The 11,064-nt window shown below is 49.7% G+C and overlaps 1 protein-coding gene across 1 annotated transcript; it reads left to right on the top strand.

The window, feature by feature from the left end:
- Positions 1-1,409: 1,409 nt before the first annotated feature.
- CUNH19orf38 (chromosome unknown C19orf38 homolog) lies at positions 1,410-10,668 on the top strand (the record flags this gene model as incomplete). The annotated part of the gene is made up of 6 exons (XM_006105741.3): positions 1,410-1,733; positions 3,239-3,544; positions 5,628-5,717; positions 8,702-8,729; positions 9,432-9,475; positions 10,587-10,668. Coding segments are annotated over exons 1-6 (581 nt in total), but the record flags the coding sequence as incomplete, so codon positions are not given.
- Between the last annotated feature and the right edge of the window lie 396 nt (positions 10,669-11,064).

Below are 11,064 nucleotides of genomic sequence, written 5' to 3'. Positions count from 1 at the left end.
TGAAAAAAGAATCCAAAAATATGAAGATAGTGTAAGGAGCCTCTGGGACAGCTTCAAGCGTACCAACATTAGAATTATAGGGGTGCCAGAAGAAGAGAGAGAGCAAGATATTGAAAACCTATTTGAAGAAATAATGACAGAAAACTTCCCCTACCTGGTGAAAGAAATAGACTTCCAAGTCCAGGAAGCTCAGAGAACCCCAAACAAAAGGAATCCAAAGAGGACCACACCAAGACACATCATAATTAAAATGCCAAGAGCAAAAGACAAAGAGAGAATCCTAAAAGCAGCAAGAGAAAGATAGTCAGTTACCTACAAGGGAGTACCCATACGACTGTCAGCTGATTTCTCAACAGAAACTTTGCAGGCCAGAAGGGAGTGGCAAGAAATATTCAAAGTGATGAATGCCAAGAACCTACAACCAAGATTACTTTATCCAGCAAAGCTATCATTCAGAATTGAAGGTCAGATAAAGAGCTTCACAGATAAGAAAAAGCTAAAGGAGTTCATCACCACCAAACCAGCATTATATGAAATGCTGAAAGGTATCCTTTAAGAAGAGGAAGAAGAGGAAAAAGGTAAAGATACAAATTATGAACAACAAATACACATCTATCAACAAGTGAATCTAAAAATCAAGTGAATAAATAATCTGATGAACTGGTGATTGTAATAGAATCAGGGGCATAGAAAGGGAATGAACTGACTATTCTTGGGGGGGGAAAGGGGTATGGGGGGGTGCGGGAGGAGATTGGACAATAATCGTGCACCTATGGATGAGGACAGTGGGTGGGGATTGAGGGCGGAGGGTGGGGTGGGAACTGGGTGGAGGGGGGTTATGGTGGGAAAAAAGAGGAACCAATGTAATAATCTGAACAATAAAGATTTAATTTTTAAAAAAAGTCTAGTGGTCCTTTTCGGTGTTTGGTGTACCCATGTTTATGTCCTTCCTGGGTGTAAACCTCCAGGTGGACCCACTTAACTTGATCAGAAGTGTTTAGAGAGCAAAGCAAACCTACTTGTCAAACAAATCTTTGCAAGTTTCTGAGCTGGAGCTGGAAGGCAGTTTATTCTGCAAAGTATATCATTGCCTCAGTTCCGGAGCTAGTGTTTCACCTGGCTTGCGAAGCTCCTAAAGCTTTTCTTCTCTGGTTTCACGTTGGAAATGCTCACACCCCTCGTGGCATTGTGCTCCATCTCGAGTTCTTTGGATCTGTCTGCTCCTCTTAGCTGCATTCAACAGAGCAAGAAGATGAGGCTTCAAAGGAGAACCATGCCTTGCCTGAGGTCACGGAGGCCAAGCCCTAACCACCCTCCATCTGACATGTACATCAACTTTGGCGCTGGTTGGGCTGTGGTATATGTCTTGGGCGTGGATTTCCCAAACAGCCCACAGTCCTTACCCTTCCTCATTCCCAGGAGTCCTCTCATTTGCTTATCCCTCACATCTTCAGAACTATGGCCACCAAGGCTCCGAGAGGTGCCAGCTAGGGTCTGATGTGCACCAATGGAAGGGGTGGGGAGAGGAGAAGGAGTCTTTCAGTAACTCAGATATATATGCAACTTCCTGCCAGTGAGGAAATACTCGGCTAGAAACAGCCCAGCTTCTCCTTTCCCTGCTCTGGCCCCACAGAAGGAGTTGTGGTGAACTGTGGGCCACACTGGCCTCAGCCAGATTGCCTGGCCAGTCGCTGGAGAAGCAATGCCCTGGACTGTCCTGCTCTTTGCAGCTGGTGAGCCTGACACCCCTGCACTCCCCCTTCCCCCCGCCCCCAAGCCACTCCCCATGCCTGCCCACCTTACCTCTGCTCTGGGGGCAGGAACCTGTACCTGGGGCTGCCCTCCCCAGGTGCTGGAGTAGGCTGAGCCCTGACAGATTTGTCCCAGAGCCTTGGAAATGTCCCAGGAGCATGGCTTTCTTTTATGGGGCTCCTCGTTATCTCCACATCACGGTTATCAGAAATGCCACCCGCCGAGGAGAGCGGTGCCCACGCCCCATGACTCAGCCCTGTTGGCCTCTGAGGCACCCACCTCCAGGGCCAGAGCAGCAGATTTGCCAGCGGAAAACGGAAGGCTTGGGTAGACCTCACCTGAGCCAGATCCACACTGTGCGCAGGAGCCTGGGGGCGGCTGGGGAGACACTGAACCCTGAAATCTATATTCCTCACCACAGCCTGGGAAGCAAGCTAGAACCTCCCCTCCTCCGGCTCTCCCTGTTTCTCATGCCCTCGAGCCAGCCTCCTGGAATACCCCACACCCCTCCAGCCTCCCAGCCTTTGCCCATGCTGTCCCCTCTGCCTGAAATGCTTTCTCTCAGCAATTCCTGTGTCGCTTCTTCCGGGAAGCCCTCCGTGGTCAACCCAGCTACTGCAGCTTCTCATTACTCTAATGCAGTGGTTCTCAACCTGTGGGTCGCGACCCCTTTGGGGGTCAAACGACCCTTTCACAGGGGTCGCCTAAGACCATCGGAAAACACATATATAGTTACATATTGTTTTTGTGATTAATCACTATGCTTTAATTATGTTCAATTTGTAACAATGAAATTGGGGGTCACCACAACATGAGGAACTGCATTAAAGGGTCTCGGCATTAGGACGGTTGAGAACCACTGCTCTAATGTGCTGCACAGCATTTCTTATCTCCTTGAGAACATGAGCTCCCGGAGGCAGGCATGTCTGTCTGTCTGTCTGTCTCATTCACTGCTCTGTCCCCAGTACCTAAAGCAGGGCCTGGTGCCTAGTCAGTACTGGTGATTGAAGTAATGAGAATGTGATTGCATTGCTGTGTAATAACTACTGCTATCATTTAAAAAAATGACTCAAACCCAGTGACCCCTGACCATGTACAGGGCACTCAATTCCCCAACATCGCAGTAGGGTGGGGATGACGAGCCTCCAGTTGTACATAAAAATCAAGGCCCACAGACATTTATCAACCTGTTTGACTCTATCTTGATTTGAATGCCTTCTAGAATGTGTAACAGTAATTAAAGATGTATCTTCCATGCTACATGTATAGTAAGAACTTCTATTAATTGTATATATGCCTTTGATGTATTTCCCCCTCCCAATCATCAGCTGCGTACTAGGATGTGACAAGTGAAGAATACATCTGTAATCAGCTGGGGGAGGGAGGAGCAAGGTCCAGAGCGTGAGCCACTTGCCCAAAGCCACACAGCCAGGTTGGCCCCTGCTCGAATCACCCACTCACCCCACCTCCCTTTTCTGCATTGTAGGCTCCATGGCGATACCAGCGCCATCCATCCTGCTGGTGCCCCCACACCCCAGCAGTCAGGAGGACCCCATCTACATTGAATGCACGGCCCCCCAGGGCTTCCCAGGGGCCAACTTCACGCTGTACCAAGGGGAGAAGGTGGTCCAGCTCCTGCAGGCCCCCGTGGACCAGCTCAGGGTCACCTTCAACCTGAGCGGCGGCTGGGAGGCTGCCGGCGGAACGTTTCACTGCCAGTACGGCGTGTTAGGCGAGCACAGGCAGCCGCAGCTGTCAGACCTCAGCGAACCTGTGCACGTGTCCTTCCCAGGTAAGGCCCTTCCACCAGCCCTCGCTGCCTGGCTCCATGTTCTCACTACCAGGCCTTTCCAAGTGCTGTTCCCTCTGCGTGGAAGTTGTCATAGGACGAGCCAGGCTTCCAACTTACCAGGATTCACTCACTTTTCCTTGTTTAAGCCTCACAGTCATCCTGTGCGGTGGGTGTAGTGGTTCTCCCCATTTTGCAGATTAGGAAACCAAGAGATGAAGGGACTTGCCCAAGTCACACAGCGAGCAGGCAGCAGAGCTGGGATTCCACTGGTCTCCAAAGCCCGGGCATTAACTGTGCATGCTCTGCTGCCCCTCCCCTCCTGGCCAGGGGACATTTTAGAGCACCTGCCACGCACCGTGAAAGAGTAGTCTGAGAATTGTTCCATCTGCCAGTGGGGGCAAGTAAAATGCAAGGATGAAATACAGCCTGGTGAAGGGTGTCATTTTATTTTTTAAAATATATTTTTATTGATTTCAGAGAGGAAGGGAGACAGAGAGATAGAAACATCAACGATGAGAGAGAATTAGCTGCTTCCTGGCACGCCCCCTACTGTTGATTGAGCCCACAACCGGGGCATGTGCCCTTGACCACAAATCCAGGCCCACACTCTATCTACTGAGCCAAACCAGCTAGAGCTAAAGGGTGTCATTTTAAATACAGAGGAGAGTGGTCAGGAAACACTTCTCTGAGGAGGCAGTGTTTGAGAACAGACCTGAATGATAAGGAGCCAGCCACATGAATGTCTCTGGCAAGAAGGTTCCAGGTAGAAGGAACAGGATGTGCAAAGGTCCTGAGGCTGGAGTGTACCTGGTGTGTTTGAGCAACATGGAGGCACCCGTGATTGAAGCCTAATGAGCAAGGAGGAAAGTGGGGAGAGACGAGGGCAGGGAGGTAGCAAAAAGGCTCTTGTAGGGCCTTGTGGCTGCAGGAAGGACTCTGGCTTTCTGGGTGAGTGGGACAGAGTTCGGGAAGCTGCTGATCTTTTCAAGACAGGGTGGGTGTGGGCTCTGGATCAAGGAGCGGAGAGAGGGAGGAGCCTCCAGGTGGAGCCTCTCTGTCAGCATCAACCAGAACTTTTCCAGCTGCAAATAGAACTTGGTTGCTAGCAGAGGCTCACACATTGTGATGACAAAACAGTCTCTATGTCCTTCCCGGCCTCAAGCTCTACTATCAAAGGCCCCCTTCTCTTACCTTGGTCCTGTGGTCTCAGAGTGGGGAGGTGACAACCCTTACCCCCCACCCCAGATGAATGAATGAACAAGGCTAACACTGTGAGAAGACCAAGTGTGCATTTCTCCTTCACCCTCCTGGCTTAGCTCCTGACCTCCACTGGGTCAGGGCATCTGCTCCAGGCTCCCCTGAGAGATCCCCTCTCTCTCCAGGGAGGGGCAGACAAAACTCTGGAGCTGGGGCTTCGGCTTCTGTGGCTGACCTCTGTGTAGGCCTCATGGTCCACACATGTCTAGAGGGGGGGCGGGATTTGTCCTCTGATCCCCTGGTACCCATGCTGAAATCAGCAGGACTCTTCAGGCTGCAAGTAACTGAAAATCTGACTCAAACTGGCTTCGACAACAAAAAGGGATTTGTTGATTCGCTGAACTGAAGTCAGATCACAGTGCTGACTTCAGGCATGGCTGGATCCAGGTGTCCAAAGATGTCAGGAATCATTTGCCACCTCTCAGTTCAGCTTTCCTTTGTGTCGTATTCTCAGGCAAGTCCTCCCCCACATAGTAGCAAAATTCTACCCAGCAGCTCCAGATGTATATCCTACCAGTTTTGTAATATTGGGTAGAGGAGTAAACCTCTCTTCCCAGCAGAGGCCTATCCAAAGTCTCAGAATTAATTCTCATTGGCTCAGCTTGGGTCACATGCCCATCTCTGAACCAATCACAATGACCAGGGGGAGGGAATGTGCTAATTGGCTAGATATAAGGTTTGCTGGGTCCCTAGGGTCCAGTTACACTCAAGCCACATAGTTGGGGTGCAAGGGGGGAAAGCTGACAAGATGACAGTTGTCCTCCCTCCTCCCTGTGCCTCCACAATCCATGACCTGCCCACTCTCTCTTTTCCCATTTTCCTCTAGTACCCACTTGGATCCTGGCACTCTCCTTGAGCCTGGCTGGAGCCCTCCTCCTTGCTGGGCTGGTGACTGCTGCTGTGGTGATCAGGAAAGGTAACAGCAGGCAAAGAAAGCCTCACCAGAGGATGTGTTCATTGATTTAGAGAGAGAAAGGGAGAGAGAGAGAGAGAGAAAGAAACATCCAAGTGAAAGAGAAACATCGATGGGTCCATCTGTCGCCTCCCGCATACACCCTGACCAGGGATCAAATGCGCATGCAACCCGGGTATGTGCCCTGACTGGGAATCGGGTATGTGCCCTGACTGGGAATTGAACCCACAACCTTTTGGTGCACAGGATGAGGCTCTAGAGCAGGGGTGGGCAAACTTTTTGACCCGAGGGCCACAATGGGTTCTTAAACTGGACCGGAGGGCCGGAACAAAAGCATGGATGGAGTGTTTGTGTGAACTAATATAAATTCAAAGTAAACATCATTACATAAAAGGGTACGGTCTTTTTTTTTTTTTTTTTTTAGTTTTATTCATTTCAAACGGGCCGGATCCGGCCTGCGGGCCGTAGTTTGCCCACGGCTGCTCTAGGGCCAGCTGCCCTGAGCTCCAGGATTCTTTCATCTTCTCAAACTGAAACTTTGTCCCTATTAAACATTAATTCCCCACCCCCCTCCACCTCCATCCAACCCCTGGCATCTACTGAAATTAATTTTTTTTAAAAATCCTCGCCCCAGGATATGTTTTTTAAAAATATGTTTTTTATTGATTTTTTTTTTTAGAGAGAGCACTGGAGAGGGATAGAGACATAGAAACATCCATGAGAGAGAATATCATTGATTGGCTGCCTCCTGTACACCCCCGATGGGATTGAACCCGCAACCCAGGCATGTGCCCTGACCAGGAATCGAACCAGTGACTTCTTGGTTCCTGGGTCGAAGCTCAACTGTTGAGCTACACCGGCCAGGCCAAAGGATATGTTTTTATTGATTTTAGGTAGAGAGGAAGGACGAGAGAAAGAGGGAGAAACATTAGTGGGTCAATCAGTCACCTCCCATATGTGTCTTAACCGGGGATCAAACCCAAGACTTAGGTATGTGCCCTAACGGGGAGTTGAACCCACAACCTTTTGGTGTATTGGACAACGCTCCAACCAACTGAGCCACCAGGCCAGGACCAGACAACCTTTTTTAAAATTATAAGGTATTTATTATTTATTTTATTTTATTTTAATCCTCACCTGAGAATATTTTTCAATTGATTTTTAGAAAGAGTGGAAGAGAGGGCAAAACAGAGTGAAATATCGATGTGAGAGAATCCATCAATTGGTTGCCTCTTGCACGGGCCCTACCAGGGCTCTGGGCCAGGGAGGAGCCTGCAACCAAGGTACATGCTCTTGACCAGAATCGAACCTGGGACCCTTCAGTCCACAGGCTGACGCTCTATCCACTGAGCCAAATCGGCTAGGGCCAGACAGATTTTTAAAAATATATATATTTTTATTGCTTTCAGAGAGGACGAGAGAGAGAGAGAGAGAGAGAGAGAGTGAGAGAGAGAGAGAGAGAGAGGAAGGGAGAAACAGACGTTCGAGAACAGGTGCCTTGAAGACATTAAAGCAATTGAAACTAGGAAATCCAGAGAATTCAAGATGTTGGGGTTTTTAAAATAAGTTAAATTTTTTAATTTGTCTGAGTGCACTTAAAAGTTGATTGTCAAAATAAAAAAAAAAAAAAGGACATCAGCGGGCAGTGGTGGAAACTCTGCCATTTAAAAAGTATTTGAATCATGAACTTTTGTTCCCCCAATGCTAATATGCAAAACCGTGATGCCCACGTTTAGGGAGTGAGAGGAATCGGATGTCTAAAGGTGCTCCTGTCGCATAGGCTTGGATCCTTAGTTTAAGCAAATATATTTATAAGTCCCTTACTTTCATAAGGATACACCTGAGATCAAATTTATTATAGACCTAGGAGTATTACTTTTCAAACGTTATAAGATTGAAACTTGTACTTCACATCACTAGGCTTGGTTTTCTTGAACTTTTGCTAAAGATTGGACTGGAAGATAATTCCTGTTGAACAGATTATTATACTAATAAAAGGGTAATATGCTGATTAGAAAAAAAAATCAATGATGAGAGAGAATCATTGATCGGCTGCCTCTTGCATGCCTCCTAGTAGGGATCGAGTGCCCTTGACCGGAATCGAACCCAGGACCCTTCAGTCCCCAGGCTGATGCTCTATCCACTGAGCCAAACCGGCTAGGGCAAGACAGACTTTTAATATCTGCTGTTTTTCAGATGTCTTGAAACAGTGATGTCCAGTTGAAATTTTTTCCTCTTCTCATTTAATATCTATATAATGAAGAAATTGAGAATGTAGCCACCCATTTTAACAGGAAAATGAGTTTATTACGCAAGGGCCATCTTTTGTGTGGGCCATCATATATGATCACCAAGGATTATTTAGTCAGAAGTTGAATGTATGCCCTGGGGTGGCTCAGTTGGTTGAAGCGTTGTCCCGGGCACCAGGAGGGTAAGTTCCATTCCTGGTCAGAGTACATGTACTTAGGTTGTGGGTTTGATCCCTGGTTGGGTGGGTATGGGAGGCAGCCTCTCTTGTTCGCTCTCTCTCCTTTCTAAAACAAAACAAAAAACAATTTAACATGTTTGTACCTTGTTTGACTTTTTTTTTTTTAATATATCTTATTGATTTTTTACAGAGAGGAGGGGAGAGGGATAGAGAGTTAGAAACATTGATCAGCTGCCTCCTGCACACTCCCTACTGGGGATGTGCCCGAAACCAAGGTACATGCCCTTGACCCGAATCGAACCTGGGACCCCTCAGTCCGCAGGCCGACGCTCTATCCACTGAGCCAAACCGGTTAGGGCTTGTTTGACGTTTTTACCAACACACATTACTCATGTACTTGGGGAAAATAAATGTTTGCAGTAGTTCTGTTGAGTGGCAAATTTGCTAGGGGAGAAGGCATGTCTGAGGGGGGCTTTGGCCTTTTAGCTTTCAGAAACTTGCAACCAGGATGCACCCAGGACCAAAATCTAACAAATGCTTGTTTATTTTTTGTTCCCAGTTAAAGTAAAAGAAATGCAGAAGAAAAGGTGAGACCATCCCTGGAGACCCTCAGAGGGTGGGTTTGGGAGGAAGAAATATTCAGTCGCAGAGCATGAGCTCCTGATGGGTGTAGGGACTCTAAGAGCCGGCCAGGTTCTGGGAACAGAAGGGCACTCCCCTGGCTGTGGGAGCTCCACCGCGAACAGCACCGAATGATGGGAGGGCCGCCTCATAGGAACAGGTGTGCGGGGCACTGTGCTAGGAGACGCTGAAGCGGAGCTCCTGTTAGCCTCATAGCGGCCCGGAAGCAGGCACTGTTAATAGCCCCGTTTTACAGACCAGGAGATTGAGGCACAGGGAACTGGTGGCTGAGCCTTCCTCACACCCTTTTACTGCCAGCTGCCAAAACTGTTCTAATCACTCTAGAAATCCACAGAGGGAGGAGGCGAGTGGCATCCCTGGGGTTGTGCGGTGCCCAACTTGGTGCCCTGGTCCCTGGGCATCAGGATGTTCCCACTGGTCCGGGCCTTGGTTTCTCCCCTCTGAGGGGGTGGACACGCTGCTGCCTGGTGGCAGAGAGCTAGCAGAAGCCCTGGGCTGGAATCCTGACCTCATCTGGCTTGTGGGCTCTTACAAGAGCATTTCCATATGAGAGGACTCAGGATGGGTGGGGAACTGAGGTCAAGTTTGGGGCCTGGAAAAAGCCTCCTGCCAGAGATGGCATCACTGTCTTCCCAATCCCTTTGCAGAGAGCGGGAATCCTGCTGGGCCCAGGGTAACTTCACCACCACAGGTTTGTGCTTCCTCCTTGATCCTGTCCCTACCCCCTCTCCCAGGCAGTTCACTGCCTCAAAACACTATGGGCCTCACTACTCACTACTGAACCTCTTTGGGGGCTGATCACTTCCCTTGGGGGCAAGAATACACTCTCTCCCCTTTCCAACTCCCCTCCACCCCATGTTTCACCTCTCACCTTCTCTCCTTGCCCTATGCTTGGGCCTTTCATGCACACTGCCCTCTGCCTAGAGCACTCTTCTTCCCTCTGGTCGCAGTCTGAAGGTCACCTCCTCCAGGAAGCCTTCCTTGATTTTCTAGACAGAGTCTGTGCTTTCTACTTACATGATCCCAACAGACACCCTGTCATTCTTCTTGCCCCTTAGTAGAAACACATTCAAGTAATCTTGCCTGTTGGGTATGTAATATTCGCCTCCACCGCTGGACGGTCAGCTCCACGGGGGACACACTTCGTCTGTCTTGTCCCCTGGAGCATCCTGGTGCTTTCACGGTATCTGTCACCATCCTCAAATGGAGCTCCATTTGTGGTCCAAACGTGTCGTTCTGCCGGCTTCCACCAGGGGGCGAGGGGTAGCCAGTCTGTGTGCGTGATGCTCGGGAAGGGGCCCCCAGTACTTTTTTCACTGTCTCGCGCATTTGTTGAGCACCTACTATGTATTGAGGTCTATGGGGCTCCCTCGATGACCAAGACAGAGGTGGTCTCTGACCACAAGCTCACATTCCAGGGGGGAACATCTGATGTTGGCCCAGATCTGTGGGGGCTAGGAGGGCCGTCCCCCAAAGAAGTGATATTTAAGCAGAGTCCTGAAGAAGGCGCTTCCGGGAGAACCTGGGGCAGCGGAGGAGCTGAGAGGTGCTCCCGAAAGCGGGAGTTGAGACGAGGAACCCATTTTCCAGAGGGCAGCGGAGGCTGCCGAGGAGGGCTGGGAGCAGAAGAGGGACGTGAAGGGCTCACCCTGTGAATGGGCTGGAAGGGAGCAAGGAGGATGCCCTGAGACGGTGCAGACCTTTCCTCAGGGTCTGCATTGGGTGCTGGGCTTGCGGGAAGTGGGTGAACAAGGAATTGAAACCGGCCCCAGTTTTGGTTTCCCTCTCTCTCTCTTTTTCAGACATGTCCTTTGATAATTCCTTGTTTGCTATCTCAACGGTAAGTTGTTTCCTTTCTTGGCTTACTGTCCTAATGCCAGGAAGGCAGGGGCCACCGCCAGGCTGGGTTGTTTCTGAGCCTGGGGGGGTGGGAAAAGCCCAGAATCACTGAGCAGGGATTTGTTTGTGAGCTGAGAGTTGGCTCTGAGACATCCCGGGGTTGGGGGTGGCCTCATCCTGGCCATTGTGTGGCAATGGGCAGGCCCCTGCGGGTGCTTGGTCTTGGGGTCAGCGCTGTCTCTGCATTCAGTTGGGACGACACCTTAGAATGGTGATAGAGGGGACTCAGGGGGACCTGGTGGCTTTGGGGGCGATCATGGAGCCTTGTGACAATCCGATGCACACTGTAGCCCCCTCCTGGTATAAAGAACAGCCTACTTTGTGTTCAGTTTCTGGGACTTCAGCTTAAATGTTCCTGTTGTACATTTTCCCTTTCAGTGG

Source organism: Myotis lucifugus, unplaced genomic scaffold, assembly GCF_000147115.1.
Source record: "Myotis lucifugus unplaced genomic scaffold, Myoluc2.0 scaffold_719, whole genome shotgun sequence".
NCBI classification, from domain to species: domain Eukaryota; kingdom Metazoa; phylum Chordata; class Mammalia; order Chiroptera; family Vespertilionidae; genus Myotis; species Myotis lucifugus.
Note: the sequence above shows the minus strand (reverse complement) of the source record. Positions and strands in the feature narration are given on the sequence as shown.